General features: G+C 39.2%; 1 protein-coding gene across 1 annotated transcript in view; it reads right to left on the reverse strand.

Moving 5' to 3' along the window:
• Positions 1-448: 448 nt before the first annotated feature.
• LOC135213430 (uncharacterized) overlaps positions 449-19,526 on the reverse strand; it is a 46,133-nt gene continuing 27,055 nt past the window's right edge. The window contains exons 3-6 of the mRNA XM_064247388.1: positions 7,885-7,976; positions 7,263-7,711; positions 3,001-3,195; positions 449-1,678 (exon numbers count right to left, since the gene is read on the reverse strand). Coding sequence (XP_064103458.1) covers positions 1,334-1,678; positions 3,001-3,195; positions 7,263-7,514 — 792 coding nt within the window. The 5' untranslated portion in view covers positions 7,515-7,711; positions 7,885-7,976 and the 3' untranslated portion in view covers positions 449-1,333. The remainder of the gene's footprint in view (positions 1,679-3,000; positions 3,196-7,262; positions 7,712-7,884; positions 7,977-19,526) is intronic.

Below are 19,526 nucleotides of genomic sequence, written 5' to 3' on the forward strand. Positions count from 1 at the left end.
TACTTTTTATTTTTTTTGTCCCCGAGGCGCTCGTGGCATTTCCTGCTTCGGGGGACAATAGCAACGTTGATAAGGCGAAGAACTGGCTCCCCTTTTATCACTCTTTTCCTCGAAGCTTTTTCGCTGCGCTGTTAGTCATCCTATTTTAAAAAGAGGCCTGTAATTAACTGTATTAATACACACAACAGCTGTGCAGTTGATATATATATATATATATATATATATATATATATATATATATATATATATATATATAACCTGTTCTGTCTATCACTACAATTAATAACAGGCCTCTTTTTAAATAGTATGACATCTAGTGATATATAGATAGTATATATATATAATAATATATAGATATATATATATATATATACATACATATATATATATATTATATAATATACATATATACATACATACTACATACATAATATATCACCTGCACAATTGTTCGGCGCATGAATACAATTAATAACAGGACATCTTGTGGAACAGGTTGACATTTAACTGATCATTTTTATTTCGAAAAAGTTTACAATCTCTCAGTGGGTTCTCTTTATAAAAGAGGTTCTGTGTTTGTACATATATATGGAGTGACAGAGAATTAAACAGCTGTTTGAACCAAATGACAGTTGAAATATTGCACAATTTCAAAAGCTGCAAGTTACATTTTCTTGTGCTCACAAAACCACAGACAGGGTCGACATTTGTCCATCCTGGTGTGTCAAGTGATATGTAGGTTCAACGTGAGTGTTCATTACCAAGGTATTAAAAAGCAAAAGGACTCGAAATGAGATTTTGGTTTAGTTCCATTGCAAATATTGCAATCCCTGTAAGAAGAAACAAGTTTCTCCCATGAAATGGGATTGTTTATTTACAGTACACTATCACTCAGACCATTGTTTGAGTATTTGATTACGCCATTGTTAAGCTCGACCCCCATGGATTAGTTTATTTTTAAACTACACCTGCTGTCATTGTTTATTTATTAAAAAAGAATACATCAATTCCTCATTGGGCGAACGGGTTGCGTGCCCGCCAATCAGTTTGGTAGCACGAATTCGCTCCCCGCTGCTGCCAGTGCGGAACCAGAGAAATCTATTTCTGGTGATTAGAAATTTCTCGATATATTGTTGTTCGGATCCTCCAATAAGCTGTAGGTCCCGATGCTGATGAGTAACTAATTGGTTCGTAGCTACGCAACAAAGGAAAAAACAAGGAAATCCTTCGGTCCAGCCCTAGGAGAGCTGTTGATCAGCTCATTGGTTAAACTAATGTGTATACTTTTATAAAAAGAAATCTATTATTTGTCGAGAACCCTGAAACTGTAAAACTAAACATGCACTCTAGGGATGACTACATCCCCCATCAGTCTGCTATCTACGGTTTCTGGGGTGTGCGTGCGCCCTTCGTTGCGGCCCAGGAGGCCCAGCTGGACTCTGGGAATTGGCGAAACGAAGTAGAAATCTGAGCATTCACTCTCGGAGACGAAGGCGCTGCTGCTGCTGCTGCTGCTGCTGCTGCTCCTGCTGCTGTCGCGTCTCCCAACGCTTGGCGTGACGATGCTCCTGCCCGTGCTGCTGCTGCTGCTGCTTCCGGTGGTGGCGCTTCCGAAGGCGGGGACGACGGCGTTGTCGTACCCACCACCAGGTCCCGATTCCGGGTGGTCGTTGGCGCTCTGGGAGAGAAGGGGGTTGGGGGCGGATTCAGAAAGAAAGACAGTGGTTAGGAACTCGTTTAAGCTTGGCTTCTATAAGTTAGGAGGATTTTAAGCAGTGGCGGATCTAGAAATCTTTTATAGCGAGGGGGGGGGGGCGGTTGCGCTTCGGATCTTTTACATATATGTAACGTGTACTCACATACAGTAACATATATATATATATATATATATATATATATATATATATATATATATATATATATATATAAATATACATCTAATTACATCATATGCACATAAATATTGTATGTCCCGAGAAAGAGAGAGGGAGAGAGAGATTATGATTATGAAGATTGATACATTGCTTCCAACAGCTGTAGCTTACAAAGAAGTAGCATGTGAAATAGATTTGGCAAATGCAAGCATTAAATGCATAAAGAAAATAAATTATACGATTTTATTTTCAGTGTTTCTATCAATATTTAACTTACGTGCAATAGGTACATATCAAAATTAAATTATGTAAGGGGGGCGGGCACGTGACCAGGTCCACCCCCCCCCCCCACCCCAGCTTAAATCCGCCACTGATTGGAAGGACTCTAAGTTAGTAGGAATGTAACCCCTTGCGAAGAAGGGGATTATTGACGCATATTCGCTTTCGTTTGAGACCAGGAAGACATGGAGAGGATTGTGTTTGTTTGTTTGTTTGGGCACTGGATGGAAAGTTTCAGGTCACTCTGTTTCTCAGGCTTGTTTCTTTCTAGTTTCTTTTCCCTCTTTCTCAGGTTTGTTTGAAATCAGTGGCCCCTGTGGTGGGCTTGTTCCATATGAGTAGGGTTCGTCCTCTGAATAATAATTAATAATAATAATGGGATTTATAGTCTGCAGTTAAAGTCACGAAAAGCAAATTCCGTTATATAAATTATCTGAAAAAACACTGAAGATTCTACTCGGAGATAGTATTACAAATTCCTTCTTATTTACTCGTTGTTTGATGAATTTTTTGCCACAATTCTTCGTGCCCTTAATCCTTATGTTTGAAGTCTTAAAATGGATTGAATGCATCGTCACATATAACGTTGAATTCATATTCAAGTGCCTCTATTGTTAGTCAGAATCTAAAGTTTGTTTCCAGGAATCCCATTTTCAAGTGCTGGAGGTGACTCATGATTACAGTCTCTGAATTCATTCCACATTGCAGTCAAAAGGTAAATATTATCTTGCTCTCTTCTTTAATGCTCCCAGTAGCTTTTGTGGCTGAGAGTAAGAGCAAATGCTCGTGCCATTATAAATGAACCTTAATTTAAAAAAAAAAAACTTAATTAGCAACCTCTTCTTACCTCAGCCGACGGCTGTGCCCGGGTTCGTCTCGTCCTTCTCATTTTGGCTGTCAAAACAACGCCTGCTATGACCAGGAGAGCCAACAGGAGTCCTCCTAGGGCGCCGAAGGTAGCTTTGAAGACAAGCGACCCCTCTTCCTGGGCCACAATATCCTGGATGGCGTCCTCGATAGCTTTACTTACGTTGTTTATCTCCTGTTAAGAAATGGAGTCTTTGTTGGAGGCTAGTCTTCACTTGGAATCTTTCCAAAAAATATCAGTTGGCCAAAAAGGAGATCGTTTGGTAATGTCTAGTTGGATTGCAGAAAAAAAAAAAAAGCAGAGTGATGGGAGACTACTGAAAGAAAGGGTAAGTCTGCTGAGCATTCCTGACCCAACGTAACTAACTTAACCTTCCAGTAAGTACCAAAGCAGGACCAATGAAGGTTAAAATGTATATTGTGAAATGGCAAGCCTGCAGAGCACTTAACCTTTCTGCAGGTGACTATGTCATAATTGAACGGAAGCGTGTTTTGTCCCTGGGACACTGATGAAAGGATGAGGAGACTTCAAAATCCACCAGAAATCATCTGGCACAGTAATGGATGAGTCTCTGAAAGCCATCTGATATTGTAATGGACGAGTCTCTGAAAGCCATCTGATATTGTAATGGACGAGTCTCTGAAAGCCATCTGATATTGTAATGGACGAGTCTCTGAAAGCCATCTGATATTGTAATGGACGAGTCTCTGAAAGTCATCTGATATTGTAATGGACGAGTCTCTGAAAGTCATCTGATATTGTAATGGACGAGTCTCTGAAAGTCATCTGATATTGTAATGGACGAGTCTCTGAAAGTCATCTGATATTGTATGGGCGATCTCTGAAAGTCTCTGATATTGTAAATGGACGAGTCTCTGAAAGTCATCTGTATTTGTAATGGCGAGTCTGAAAGTCATGATATTGTAATGGACGAGTCTCTGAAAGTCATCTGATATTGTAATGGACGAGTCTCTGAAAGTCATCTATTGTAATGGACGAGTCCTCTGAAAGTCATCTGATTATTGTAATGGTGACTCTGAGTCATCTGAATTTGTAATTGCGATCTGAGCCATGATATTGTAATGGACGAGTCTCTGAAAGTCATCTGATATTGTAATGGACGAGTCTCTGAAAGTCATCTGATATTGTAATGGACGAGTCTCTGAAAGTCATCTGATATTGTAATGGACGAGTCTCTGAAAGTCATCTGATATTGTAATGGACGAGTCTCTGAAAGTCATCTGATTGTAATGGACGAGTCTCCTGAAAGTCATCTGATGTAATGGACGATCTCTGAAAGTCATCTGATATTGTAATGATGAGTCTGAAAGTCTCTGATATTGTAATGGCGATCTGAAAATGGATCACTGTAATGGATGAGTCTCTGAAAGTCATCTGATATTGTAATGGATGAGTCTGAAAGTCATCTGATATTGTAATGGACGAGTCTGAAAGTCATCTGATATTGTAATGGATGAATCTCTGAAAGTCATCTGATATTGTAATGGATGAGTCTGAAAGTCATCTGATATTGGTAATTGACTTAGTCTGAAAGTCTCTGAAATATTGTATTGGACGAAAGTCTCACGGAAAGTCATCTGGAATATTGGTAATGGAACGAGGTCTCTGAAAGTCATCCTGATATTGTAATGGACGAGTCTGAAAGTCATCTGAAATATTGTAGTGACGAGTCTAAAGTCATCTGAATCTTGTAATTGACGAGTCTCTGAAAGTCATCTGGATATTGTAATTATGAGTCAAGTCATGACACTGTAATGACGAGTCTCTGACGTCATCTGATTATTGTAATGGACGTAGTCTTGAAAGTCATCTGATATTGTAATGTATGATCTGAACTCATCTGAATATTGTAATGGACGAGTCTGGAAAGTCATCTGATATTTGTAATGGAAGAGTCCCTCTCCTGAAAGTCTCTGATATTGTAATGGGACAAGTTCTCTGAAGTCGATCTGATATTGTAATGGACGAGTCTGAAGTCATCTGATATTGTAATGGACGAGTCTGAAAGTCATCTATATTGAATGGAAGATCTCTGAAGTCATCTGAATATTGTAATGGATGATTCAAAGTCAAAGACACTGTAAATGGACGAGTCTCGGAAAGTCTCGTGATTAATTGTAATGGCTGAGTCTGAAGAGTCATCTGATTATTTTGTAATGGATGAGTTCAAAGTTCCCAAATGAAATACCCTGTAATGACGTGTCTCGAAAGTCATTCTGTAATTGGTAATGGCTGAGTCTGAAAAGTCAAATGACACCGTAATGGTGGACCGAGTCTCTGAAAGTCCTCTGATATTGTAATGGTGAGTCTGAAAGTCATTCTGATAATTTAATGGACGAGTCTGAAAGTCATCTGATATTGTAATGGACGAGTCTGAAAGTCATCTGATATTGTAATGGACGAGTCTCTGAAAGTCATCTGATATTGTAATGGATGAGTCAAAGTCAAATGAAAACACTGTAATGGACGAGTCTCTGAAGTCATTCTGATATTGGTAATGGATGAGTCTGAAGTCATCTGAATATTGTTATGGATGAGTCTGAAAGTCATCTGATATTGTAATGGATGGAGTCTCTGAAGTCCTCTGATATTGTAATGGATGAGTCCAAAGTTCAATGACATTGTAAATGGAACGAGTCTCTGAAAGTCATCTGGTAATTGTAATGGCTGAGTCCTGAAAATCAAATGACACCGTAAGTGGACGAGTCTCTGAAAGTCATCTGATATTGTAATGGATGAGTCTGAAAGTCATCTGATATTGTAATGGACGAGTCTGAAAGTCATCTGATATTGTAATGGACGAGTCTCTGAAAGTCATCTGATATTGTAATGTTTAGTTGAAAGTCATCTGTATTTTAGAGGAATGAGTCTCTGAATGGCATTCGTGATATTGTAATGGACGAGTCTCTGAAAGTCATCTGATATTGTAATGGATGAGTCTGAAAGTCATCTGATATTGTAATGGACGAGTCTGAAAGTCATCTGATATTGTAATGGACGAGTCTCTGAAAGTCATCTGATATTGTAATGGATGAGTCAAAGTCAAATGACACTGTAATGGACGAGTCTCTGAAAGTCATCTGATATTGTAATGGCTGAGTCTGAAAGTCAAATGACACTGTAATGGACGAGTTCTCCTGAAAGTCCATCTGATTATTGTAATGGACGAGTCTGAAAGTCATCTAATATTGTAATGGACGAGTCTGAAAGTCATCTGAATATGTTACTGGACGAGTCTCTGAAAGTCATCTGATATTGTAAAGGATGAGTCTCTGAATGTCATCTGATATTGTAATGGGCGAGTCTCTGAAAGTCATCTGATATTGTATTGGATGAGTCTGAAAGTCAAATGACACTGTAATGGATGAGTCTCTGAAAGTCATCTGATATTGTAATGGATGAGTCTGAAAGTCATCTGATATTGTAATGGACGAGTCTGAAAGTCGTCTGATATTGTAATGGATGAGTCTTCTGAAAAGTCATTCTGATTCTTGTAATGGATGCAATCTCTGAAAGTCAATCTGAATTATTGTCATGGATGAGTCTCTGAAAGTCATCTGACATTGTAATGGATGAGTCTGAAAGTCAAATGGACACTTGTAATACGGAGTCTCTGAAGTCATCTGAAATATTGTAATGGATGAGTCTTGAAAGTCATATGATATGTAAGGTGAGCCACAAGGTAATTGGTCTGAAAGTCGTCTGAAAATAATGTAATGGAAAATGAGTCTTCTGAAAGTCATCTGATATTGTAATGGACGAGTCTGAAAGTCGTCTGATATTGTAATGGATGAGTCTTCTGAAAGTCATCTGATATTGTAATGGATGAATCTCTGAAAGTCATCTGATATTGTCATGGATGAGTCTCTGAAAGTCATCTGACATTGTAATGGATGAATCTGAAAGTCATCTGATATTGTAATGGATGAGTCTCTGAAAGCCACCTGACTGTAATAGATGAGTCATTGAAAGTCATTTGACACAGCAACAGATGGGTTGGAAAGTTATCAAACACTGTAATGGATGAATTGGAAGGCCATCTGACAATGAATGCAATGGCTGAAAGTTACCCATCACTGAAGTACACGAATGAGTGACAGAAACCCATCTAACAGTGTAGTGAATGAGTTTCTGAAACCCATCTGACCCTATAAAGAATCAACCCATGATTCTGATTGCTAACCAAGTGAGAAAGTAAGTTGAAAATTAGTTATACTCACACCAAACAAGTTTTCAAAAACCACTTTCGTCGCATTGTTGTTAACATGAAGGGTCATAAATGTCTCATCCTTCACAACATCGTCTATTGTGGAGTTGAGATCCTGGCTGAGCTGTATCAAGCCATCGAGCTGGGTCTCTCCCCAGCCGTCTTCATTATCCATTTCTTGCAAAGCCTCTTCAATCTTGCTGAATATTTCTTGCAGTTTTTGACATTTTGCAATTGAGGCATTGCAGATCTGTGCATAGTCCATTTGATCCAGCTTATTCAGGAGTTTTGGACTCGAGAGCAGTTCGTTTTTCTCATAGATCTTTATTAATAAAGCAGCCAACTTATCGTCTGTTTCCTTCCTGGGAAAAGATTGTAGCCCTTCCAGAGCGTCCAGTAAGGATTGTAGTAAGGCTTTGATGACATCCAGTGCTTTCTTTATCTGTTGTAGTATCTCCTTTCCTGCATAAAGAACAGATGTGACTTTGTTTTACTAGAAGAGTAAAGATTTTTCATTTTTTTGGAGGATGTTCCCCAAAATTACAAGTAATATTTTTGTACACTATTAATCATAATAATCATTGGTAGTGTTCATTCTTACTATTATCTATATGTATTTGTTACTCGTTACTCACGTGTGGGTGCGGTGAAGGATGACGATGAAGTGGTTCCAGTGGATGATGGTGAGGTCGTCTCAGTTCTGGGTATTGTGGTGGAGGACTTAGAGCTGTGAGTGGATGTGAAAGTTAAGGATTCAGTAGTGGAAGGGGGGGTGGAAGAAGAGGTGGTGGTTAGGGTGGAAGTGGAAATAGAGGTATCAGTAGTGGAAGAGGAGGTGGTGGAGGTTAATGTGGAAGTTGAATTATCAGTTGTGAAAGAGGAGGTGGTTGGGATTAATGTGGAAGTAAAATTAATCAGTTTGGAATGGAAGTAGGGTGGTGGTTGGGGTTGTTGTGGGAAGGAAAATTAGCAGTTTATGGAACGAGGATGGTGGTTGGGGTTAATGTGGGAAGGAAAATTATCAGTTGTTGGAAGAGGAGGTGGGGGTTGAGGTTAATGGGTGGAAAGTAAAAATTATCAGTTATAGGAAAGAGGAGGTGGGTGGGGTTGGGGTTAACTTGGTGTAACAAGTTTAAATTTCCAGTTATGGAAGAGGAGGTGGTTGGGGGTTAAATTGGTGGAAGTAAAATTATCAGTTATGGAAGAGGAGGTGGTTGGGGAGGGTTAATGTGGAAGTTAAAATTCTCAGTTATGGAAATAGGAGGTGGTTGGGGATTAATGTGGAAGTAAAATTATCATGTTATGGCGAAGAGGAGGTGGTTGGGGTTTGGTGTTAATGTGGAAGGAAATTAAATTCAGTTCGTTGGTGGAGCGACGGGGTGGTGGAGGTTAATTGGTTGAAGTTAAATTAATCAGTTGTGAAAGAGGAGGTGGTTGGGATTAATGTGGAAGTAAAATTATCAGTTATGGAATAGGAATGGGGGTTGGGGTTGTGGTTAACTGTGGAAGTAAAAATTATCAAGTTATTGGCAAAGGAGGTGGTTTGGTTGGGGTTAATGGGTGGGGTTAAAGTTTTTTTTTTTTAAAATTTTTTTCAGTTGGGTGAAAGTAGGGTAGGTTGGGGGGTTAATGTAGAATTAAATTAAAATTATCAGTTTTGTGAAAGGAGGAGGTTTTGGGGTTGGGGTTAATGTGGAAGTTGAAATTATCAGTTGTGAAAGAGAGGTGGTTGGGTTAATGGGGTGGAAGTTAAATTTATCAGTTGTGGAAGAGGAAGGTGGTTGGGGTTAATTGGTGGAAGTTAAATTATCAGTTTGTGGAATAGGAGGTTGGTTGGGTGTGTGGAAGTTAAATTCATCAGTTTGTGGAACAAAGAGGAGGTGGTTGGGTTCTTAATGTGGGAAGTTTAAATTATCAGTTGTCGAAAGAGGAGGTGGTTTTGTGGTTAATGTGGAAGTTAAATATGCAAGTTGTGGAAGAGGAGTGGTTTGGGGTTTAATGTGGAACGTTAAATTCTCAGTTATGTGAAAAGAGGAGGTGGTTTGGGGCTTAATGTGGGAAGGTTGAATTATCAGTTGTGAAAGAGGGAGGTGGTTGGGGTTTGGGGTTATGGTGGAAGCTTAAATTCATCAGTTTGTGAAAGGGATAGGCTGGTTTGGGGTTAATGTTGGAAGTTAAATTATCAGTTGTGGAAGAGGATGGTAGGTTGGGGTTAATGTGGAAGTTAAAGATTATCAGTTGTGAAAGAGGAGGTGGTTGGGGTTAATGGGTGAATTTAAATTATCAGTTCGTGGAACTGAGGAGGTCGGTTGGGGTTTCAATGTGGAAAGTTAAATTAATCAGTTGTGGAAGAGGAGGTGGTTGGTTGGGGTTAATGTATGTAAGTTTAAATTATCAGTTGGTGAAAGAGGAGGTGGTTGGGGGTTAATGTTGGGAAGTTTGAAATTATCAGTTGTGAAAGAGGAGGTGGTTTGGGGTTACTGTGGAAGTTAAAATTATCAGTTGTGGAAGGAGGATGGTGTTGGTTGGGGTTAATGTGGAAGGAAAATTATCAGGTTATGGAAAGGAGGTTGGTGGTTGGGGTTGCTGTGGAAGTCTGAATTATCAGGTTTTATGGAAAGGAGGGGTGGGGTTGGGTTGGGTTGGTAATGGTTGGAAGTTAAATTTATCCAGTCGTTGAAAGAGGAAGTGGTTGGGGTTAATTTGTGGAAGTTTAAATTATCAGTTGTGAAAGGGAAGGAGTGGTTGGGGTTAATGTGGAAGTTTTAAATTCAATTATCAGTTGTGAAAGAGGTGAGGTGGTTGGGGTTGAATGGTGCGAAGTTTAAATTGATCAGTTTTGGAAGAGGGGGAGGTGGTTGGGGGTTCAATGTTAGGAAAGTTAAATTATCAGTTTGAGAATAGAGGGAGGTGGTTGGGGTTAATGTAGAAGTTAAATTAAATTACAGTTTTGTGAAAGAGGAGGTGGTTATGGGGTTGGGGTAAGGTGGAACAGGTTAAATTATCAGTTGTGAAAGATGGGAGGTGGTTGGGGATTTAATGTGGAAGAAGTTAAATTAATCAAGTTTGAGGAAGAGGCGAGGTGGTTGGGGTTTAATGTGGAAGTTAAATTAATCAGTTGTGCAAAATAGGAAGTGGTTGGGGTTAATGTGGAACGTTAAATTTCATCAGTTAGTGAAAGCGGAGGTGGTTGGGGTTGTTAAATGTGGAAGTTGTAAATTAATCAGTTGAGAAAAGAGGAAGGTGGTTGGGGTTGTTAATGTGGAAAGTTAAATTATCAGTTTGTGAAATAGGAAGTGGTTCTTGGGGTTTAATGTGGAAGTTGAAATAATCAGTTGAGAAAGAGGAGGTGGATTGGGGTTTAATGTTGGAAGTTTAAATTATCAGTTTCGTGGAATAGAGGAGGTGGTTGGGGTTAATTTGGAAGTTAAAATTATCCGTTTTGAAAGAGGAGGTGGTTGGGCGGGTTAATGTAGAAGAAGTTAAATTATCAGTTGTGGAAAGAGGAGGTGGGTTGGGGTTAATGTAGAAGTTAAATTATCAGTTTGTGAAAAAGGAGGTGTTGGTTGGGGTTAATGTGGAACGTTAAATTATCAGTTTGTGAAAGAGGAGGTGGTTGGGGTTAATTGGGGAAGGGAAAATTATCAGTTTGTGGAAGAGGAGGTGGTGGAGGTTAATGTGGAAGTTTGAATTATCAGTTGTGAAATAGGAGGGTGGTTGGGGAGGTTAATGTAGGAAGTTTAAATTATCAGTTTGGTGAAAGAGGTAGGTGGTTGGGGTTGGGTTGTGGGAAGTAAAACGATTATCAGTTATGGAAGGGTGGAGGTTGGTTGGGGGTAATGTGGAAGTAAAACAAATTATCAGTTATGGAAGAGGAGGGGTTGGGTTGGGGTTTAATGTGGAAGGAAAACGGAAATTATTCAGTTATGGAAAGAGGAGGTGGTTGGGGGTCAATGGTGGAAGTTGAAATTATCATGTTTGTGAAAGAGGAGGTGGATTGGGGCGTAATTGGTGGAAGTAAAATTATCAGTTATGGGAAGTGGATGGAGGGTGGTTGGGGTTAATGTGGAATGGAAAAATTATCAGTTCGTGGAAGACGAGGTGGTTGGGGGGAATGGGGTAATGAAAGTAAATTAGAAGTTGTTGAAAGAGGAGGTGGTTTGGGGTTATGTAGGAAATTAGACAGTAAATTAATTCAGTTGAAAGAGGAGGTGGTTGGGGGTTAAATGTGGAAATTAAAATTATCAGTTGGTGGAAGAGGAGGTGGTTGGGGTTAAATGTGGAAGTTAATTATCAGTTGTGAAAGAGGAGGTGGTTATTGGGTTAATTGTTTGGAAGTAACTTAAATTCAGTTGTGAAAGAGGAAGTTGGTTGGGGTTAATGAGGAAGTTAAATTAATCAGTTGTGAAAGGAGGGGAAGGTGGTTGGAGTTAATGTGGAAGTTAAATTATCAGTTGTGAAAGAGGAGGTGGTTGGCGGTTAATGTGGGAAGTTTAAATTATCAGTTGTGAAAGAGGAGGTTGGTTGGAGTTAATGTGGGGAAGTTAAATTAATCGTTTTGGTGAAAAGAGGAGGTGGGTTTGGGGGTTTAATGTGGAATTTAATTTAATCAAGTTGTGAAAGAGGAGGTGGTTGGGGTTAATGTGTGAAATTAAATTTCAGTTGTGAAAGAAAGGAAAGGTGGTTGGGGTTAATGTGGAAGTTAAAAATTATCAGTTTGTGGAAAGAGGAGGTGGTTGGGGTTAATGTGGAAGTTAAATTATAGTTGTGAAAGAGGAGGTGGTTGGGGAGTTAATTGTGGAAGGTTAGAATGGTTAATCAAGTTGGAAAGAGGAGGTGGTTTGGGTTGGTAAAATTGTTGGAAGGTTAGGAAATTAATTCAAGTTTGTGAAAGAGGAGGTGGTTTGGGGTTAATGTGGAAAGTTAAATTTCAGTTGGGTGAAAAAGGAGGTGGTTGGGGTTAATGTGGAAAGTTAAATTATCAGTTGTTAAGAGGAGGTGGTTGGGGTTTAAATGTGGAAGGAAAATTAATCCAGTTTGTGGATAAAGGGGGAGGTGGTTGGGGTTAAATGTGGAAGGAAAATTATCCAGTTGTGGAAAGAGGAGGTGGTTTGGGGATTAATGGGTGGAAGGAAAATTAATGAGGTTATGGAAGAAGGAGGTTTGGTTGGGGTTAATTAGAAGTTAAATTAGTTCAGTTATGGAAGAGGAGTGGTTGGTTTTTAAATGTGGAAAGGGTTAAATTAAAGGCAGTTGGTTGGGGAAAGAGGCGGTTGGTTTGGGGGTTAATGTGGAAGTTAAAATTATCAGTTATGGCAAGAGGATGGTGGTTGGGGTAAATGTAGGAAGGTTTAAATTATCAGGTTGGGGTTGAAAGAGGAGGTGGGTGGGGGTTAAGTTGGAAAAGGAAATTTGATCAGTTGGGAAAGAGGAGGTGGTGGAAAAGGTTAATGGTGGAAGGTGGAATTATCAGGGGTTCGTTTTGTGAAAGAGGAGGTGGTTGGGATTAAGTGGAAGTTAAACTTATCAGTTATGGAAGAGGAGGTGGTTGGGGTTAATGTGTGAAGGAAAATTATCAGGTTGGGAAGAGAGAGGTTGGGTTGGGGGTAATGTAGAAGCTTAAATTATCAGTTGTGAAAGAGGAGGTGGGTTGTGGGTTAATGTGGAAGGAAAATCGTCAGTTAGGAAGAGGAGGTGGTTGGGTTAATTGTGGGAAGTTTAAATTATCAGTTGTGAAAGAGGAGGTCGGTTGGGGTTAATGTAGAAGGTAAATTATCAGTTTTCGTGAAGAGGAGGTGGTTGGGGTTAATGTGGAAGGAAAATTAATCCGTATGGAAGGGAGGTGGTTGTGGGTTAATGTGGAAGTTAAATTATCAGTTGTTGTAAAGAAGGAGGTGGTTGGAGTTAATGTGGGAAGTAAAAATCATCAAGTTATGGAAGAGGAAGTGGGTTGGGGGTTTATGTGGAAGTTAAATTATCAGTTATGGAAGAGGCGGTGGTTGGGGTTAATGTGGAAGTTAATTTCAGTTTGAGAAAGAGGAGGTGGTTGGGGTTAAGTGGAGTTAAATTATCAGTTGTGAAAGAGGAGGTGGGGTTGGGGTTAAGTAGAAGTTAAATTATCAGTTGTGAAAGAGGAGGTGGCGGGGTTAAGGTGGAAGGTTAAATTATCAGTTGAAGAAAGGAAGGAAAGGTGGGTTGGGGTTAAATGTTGGAAAGTTAAATTAATTCAGTTGGTGAAAGAGGAGGTGGTTGGGGTTAATGTGGAAGTTAAATTATAAGTTGTGAAAGAGGAGGTGGTTGGGGTTAATGTGGAAGTTAAATTATTCAGTTGAAAGGGGAAAGGAAGGAAGGTGTTGGGGTTGGGAAAATTGTGGAAGTTAAATTATCAAAGTGGTGGGGAAAGGAAGGAAAAGGTTGGTTTTGGGGTTAATGGGAAGTTAAATTATCAGTTGTGAAAGAGGAGGGTGGGGTTAATGAAAGTTATTAAATCAGTGAGAAAGAGGAGGTTTGGTTGGGGTTAATGGGAAGTTAAATTATCAGTTGGTGAAAGGGAGGTGGGTTGGGGGTTAATGTGGAAGGTTAAATTATCAGTTGTGAAAAGAGGAGGTGGTTGGGGTTAATGTGGAAGTTAAATATCAGTTTGTGAAAGAGGAGGTGGTTGGGGTTTAAATTGTGGAAGTTAAACATTAATCAAGTTGTGAAAGAGGAGGAAAAAACTGAACAAGTTGGGTGAAAGAAAAAAGGCGGAAAAATGGAAAAAAGAAAAAAAAAAAAGTTGAAGGGATTAAGGAAAAAAAGAAATTACAATAAAAAAAAGAAGGAGGTGGTTGGGGTTTGGAAGTGCGGTTTGTGGGGCGGTTGGGGTTAAATGTTGGAGTTTTTTTTTTTTTTTAAAAATTAATTCAGTTGTGAAAAAGAGGAGGTGGTTCGGGTAATGTGGAATTGAAAGTAAATTCAGTGAAGAAAGGCGGATGGTGGGTGGGGTTAATGTGGAAGTTAAATTATCAATGTGGAAAAGAAAGAGGGTGGTGGGGTTGGGGTTAATGTGGAAGTTTAAATTATCAGTTGGTGAAAGGAGGGAAGGTTGGTGGGTTATGGTTGGGGTTGAATTTAAAATTATCAGTTGAGAAAGGAGGAGGTGTTGGGTTTAAATGTAAGAAAGTTAAATTATCAGTTGGGGAGGAAAGAGGAGGTGGTTGGGGTTATGTGGAAATTAAAATTATCAGTGAGAAAGAGGAGGTGGTTGGGGGTTAATGTGGAAGTTAAATTATCAGTTGGAAGAAGGAAAGGAGGGAAGGTTGGTTGGGAGGAAGGTTAATCGGTTTGGGGAAATTTTAAATTATTCCGTTGAAGAAAGGGAGGCGTTGGGGTTGGGGTTTAAATTTTTTGGGTGGGAAAAAAAAAAATTTTTTTTTAAAATTAATGGGAAGTTGTTGAAAAGGAAGGAGGTGGTTGGGGTTAATTGTGGGAATTTAAATTATCAGTTGGAAGAAATGGTGGTGGGGTTGGGGTTAATGTGGAATTTAAATTAAAAAAATCCAGTTGTGGAAAGAGGAGGGGTGGGGTTGGGGTTAATTGTGGAATTTAAACTAATCAAGGTTGGTGAAAGGAAGGAGGTGGTTGGGGTTTAATGTGGAATTTAAATTAATCAGTTGTGAAAGAGGAGGTGGTTGGGGTAAATGTGGAATTTAAAATTATCCGTTGGAAAGAGGAGGTGGGGTGGGGGTTAAGGTGGAAGTTAAATTATCAGATTGGGGAAGAAAGAAAGGAGGTGGTTGGGGTTAATGGGGAATTAAAATTATCAGTTGTGGAAAAGAGGAGTTGTGGTAAGATTTAATTATCGGTTGTGAAAGAGGAGGTGGTTGGGGTTAATGTGGAAGGTAAATTATCAGTTGTGAAAGAGGATGGTGGTTTTGGGTTATGTGGAATGTTAATATTTATCAGTTGTGAAAGAGGAGTGGTTGGGGGTAATGTGGAAGTTAAATTATCAGTTGTGAAAGAGGAGGTGGTTGGGGTTAATGTGGAATTTAAAGTATCAGTGGAAGACGAGGAGGTGGTTGGGGTTAATGTGGAAATTAAATTATCAGTTGAGAAAGAGGAGGTGGTTGGGGTTAATGTGGAATTAAAATTATCAGTTGAGAAAGAGGAGGTGGTTTGGGGTTAATGTGGAAGTTAAATTATCAGTTGTGAAAGAGGAGGTGGTTTGGGTTAATGTGGAAGTTAAATTATCAGTTTGAGAAAGAGGCGGTGGTTGGGTTAATGTGGAATTTAAATTATCAGTTGTGAAAGAGAGTGGTTGGGGTTAATGTGGAAGTTAAAAGGGGTTAAAATCGTGGTGAAGAAGGAGGTGTTGGGGGGTTAATGTGGAATTTAAATTATCAGTTGAGAAAGAGGAGAGTGGTTGGGGTTAATGGGGAAATTTTTTATTTTATCAGTTGAGAAAAGAGGAGGGGTTGGGGTTAATGTGGAAATTTAAATATCAGTTGTGAAAGAGGAGGTGGTGGGGTTAAATGTGGAATTTAAATTATCAAGTTGAGAAAGAGGAGGTGGTTGGGGTTTAATGTTGGAAGTTAAAATTCAGTTGAGAAAAGAGGAGGTGGTTGGGGTTTAATGTGGAAATTTAAATTATCAGTTTGAAAGAAATGAGGAGGTGGTTGGGGTTAATGTGGAATTTAAATTATCAGTTGAGAAAGAGGAGGTGTTGGGGTTAAGGTGGAATTTAAATTTCAGTTGAGAAAGAGGAGGTGGTTGGGGTTATGTGGAATTTAAATTATCAGTTGAAAGAAAGAGAGGTGTTGGTTGGGGTTAATGTGGGAATTTAATTATCATTGAGAAAAGGACGGAGGTGGTTGGGGGTTTAATGTGGAATTTTAAATATCAGTTGTGAAAGAGGAGGGGTTGGGGTTAATGTGGAATTTAATTATCAGTTGTGAAGAGGAGGTGGTGGGGTTAATGTGGAATTTAAATTATCAGTTGAGAAAGAGGAGGTGGTTGGGTTAATGTGGAAGTTAAATTATCAGTTGTGAAAGAGGAGGTGGTTTGGGGTTAATGTGGAATTTAAATTTATCAGTTGTTGAAAGAGGAGGTGGTTGGGGTTAATGTGGAATTAAATTATCAGTGTGAAAGAGAGGTGGTTTGGGGTTAATGTGGAAGTTAATTATCAGTTGTGAAAGAGGAGGTGCGTTGGGGTTAATGTGGAATTAAATTATCAGTTGTTGAAAGAGGGAGGTGGTTGGGGTTAATGTGGAAGTTAAATTATTCAGTTGTGAAAGAGGAGGGGTTGGGGTTGGGTTAATGGTGGAAGTTAAATTATAGTTGTGAAAAAGAGGGGTGGTGGGGTAATGTGGAATTTAAATATCAGTGAGAAAGAGGAGGTGGTTGGGGTTAATGTGGAATTTAAATTATCAGTTGAGAAAGAAGGAGGTGGTTGGGGTTTAGTGGGAATTTTAAAATTATTCAGTTGTGAAAGAGGAGGGGGTGGTTGGGGTTAATGTGGAAGTTAAATATCAGTTGTGAAAGAGGAGGTGGTTGGGGTTTAATGTGAATTTAAATTATCAGTTGTGAAAGAGGAGGTGGTTGGGGTTAATGTGGAAGTTAAATTATCAGTGAGAAAGAGGATGGGTTGGGGTTAAGTGGAAGTTTTAAATTATCAGTTGTGAAAGAGGAGGTGGTTGGGGTTAATGTGAAGTTAAATTATCAGTTGAGAAAGAGGAGGTGGGGTTGGGGTTAATGTGGAATTTAAATTATCAGTTGTGAGAAGGAGGTGGTTGGGGTTAATTGTGGAATTTAAATTATCAGTGAGAGGAGGAATGAAGGTGGTTGGGGTTAATGTGGAAGTTAAATTATCAGTTGTGAAAGAGGAGGTGGGTTGGGGGTTAATGTGAAATTTAAATTACAGTTGAAAGAAAGAGGAGGTGGTTGGGGGTTAATGTGGAATTTTAAATTACAGTTGAGAAAGAGGGAGGTGGTTGGGGTTAATGTGGAAGTTAAATTATCAGTGTGAAAGAGGAGGTGGTTGGGGTTAATGTGGAAGTTAAATTATCAGTTGTGAAAGAGGAAGGTGGTTGGGGTTAATTTGGAATTTAAATTATCGTTGTGAAAGAGGAAGGTGGTTGGGGTTTAATGTTTAAATTTTCTTATCAGTTAGAAAAAGAGGAGGTGGTTTGGGGTTAATGTGGAAGTTAATTATCAGTTGAGAAAGAGGAGGTGGTTGGGGTTAATGTGGAAGTTAATTATCAGTTGTGAAAGAGGAGGTGGTTGGGGTTAATGTGGTAATTTTAAATTATCAGTTGTTGAAATGAAAGCGGAGGTGGTGGGGTTAATGTGGAATTTAAATTATCAGTGAGAAAGAGGTGGTTGGTTGGGGTTAATGTGGAAGTTAAATTATCAGTGAAAGAAAGCGGAGGTGGTTGGGGTTAATGTGGAATTTAAATTATCAGTTTGTGAAAGAGGAGGTGGTTGGGGTAATGTGGGTGGAAGTTTAAATTATCAGTTGTGAAAGAGGAGGTGGTTTGGGGTTAATGTGGAATTTAAATTATAGTTGTGAAAGAGGAGGTGGTTTGGGTTATGTGGAATTTGTTAATTTATCAGTTGAGAAAGAGGAGGTGGTGGGGTTAATGTGGAGGTTTTGGAAATTTAAATATCAGTTGTGAAAGAGGAGGGGTGGGGTGGGGTTAATGTTGGAATTTAAATTTAATCAGTTGTGAAGAGGATTGGTGGTTGGGGTTAATGTTGAAGTTAAATTATCAGTTGTGAAAGAGGGTAAAGGAGGTGGTTGGGGTTGGGGTTAATGTGGAATTTAAATTATCAGTTGTGCAAAGAGGAGGTGGTTGGGGTTAATGTGGAATAAATATCAGTTGAAAGAAGGAGGCGGAGAGGAGGTGTTCAGTTAATGGGAAGTTAAATTTAAACCAGTTTGTTGGGGAAATTGAGGAAAGGTGTTGGGGTTAATGTTGGAAGTTAAATACAGTTGTGAAAGAGGAGGTGGGTTGGGGGGTTAATGTGGAATTTAAAAAATTATCAGTTGTGAAAGAGGAGGGGTTGGGGTTTGGGGGTTAAGGTTGGAAAGTTAAATTAATTTCAGTTGTGGAAAAGAGAGGTGGTTGGGGTTAATGTGGAAGTTAAATTACCAGTTGAGAAAGAGGAGGTGGTTGGGGGTTAAATTTGGTGAATTTAAATTAATTTCAGTTGTGAAAGAGGAGTGGTGGGGTTAATGTGGAATTTAAATTTATTCAGTTGTGAAAGAGGAGGTGGTTGGGGTTAATGTGGAATTTAAAATTATCAGTTGAAGAAAGAGGAGGTGGTTGGGGTTAATGTGGAAGTTAAAAATTATCAGTTTGAAAGAGGCGGTGGTTGGGGTTAATTGTGGGAAGTTAAATTATCAGTTGTGAAAGAGGAGGTGGTTGGGGTTAATGTGGAAGTTAAATTATCAGTTGTGAAAGAGGAGGTGGTTGGGGTTAATGTGGAAGTTAAATTATCAGTTGTGAAAGAGGAGGTGGTTGGGGTTAATGTGGAAGTTAAATTTATTGAGAAGAAGGGAGGGGTGGTTGGGGTTAATGTGGAATTTAAATTAATCAGTTGTGAAAGAGGTGGTTGGTTGGGGTTAATGTGGAATTTAAAATTATCTTTGTGAAAAGGAGGTGGTTGGGGTTAATTGTGGGAATTTAAATTATCATTCGAGAAAGAGGAGGTGGTTGGGGTTAATGTGGAAGTTAAATTATCAGTTGAGAAAAGAGGAGGTGGTTGGGTTAATGTGGGAATTTAAATTATCAGTTGTGAAAGAGGAGGTGGTTGGGGTTAATGTGGAATTTAAATTATCAGTTGAGAAAGAGGAGGTGGTTGGGGTTAATGTGGAAGTTAAATTATCAGTTGTGAAAGAGGAGGTGGTTGGGGTTAATGTGGAAGTTAAATTATCAGTTGTGAAAGAGGAGGTGGTTGGGGTTAATGTGGAAGTTAAATTATCAGTTGTGGAAGAGGAGGTGGTTGGGGTTAATGTGGAAGTTAAATTATCAGTTGTGAAAGAGGAGGTGATTGGGGTTAATGTAGAAGTTAAATTATCAGTTGTGAAAGAGGAGGTGGTTGGGGTTAATGTGGAAGTTAAATTATCAGTTATGGAAGAGGAGGTGGTTGGGGTTAATGTGGAAGTTAAATTATCAGTTGTGAAAGAGGAGGTGGTTGGGGTTAATGTGGAAGTTAAATTATCAGTTGAGAAAGAGGAGGTGGTTGGGGTTAATGTGGAAGTTAAATTATCAGTTGTGAAAGAGGAGGTGGTTGGGGT

Source organism: Macrobrachium nipponense, chromosome 19 (assembly GCF_015104395.2).
Source record: "Macrobrachium nipponense isolate FS-2020 chromosome 19, ASM1510439v2, whole genome shotgun sequence".
In the NCBI taxonomy this organism is placed as follows: domain Eukaryota; kingdom Metazoa; phylum Arthropoda; class Malacostraca; order Decapoda; family Palaemonidae; genus Macrobrachium; species Macrobrachium nipponense.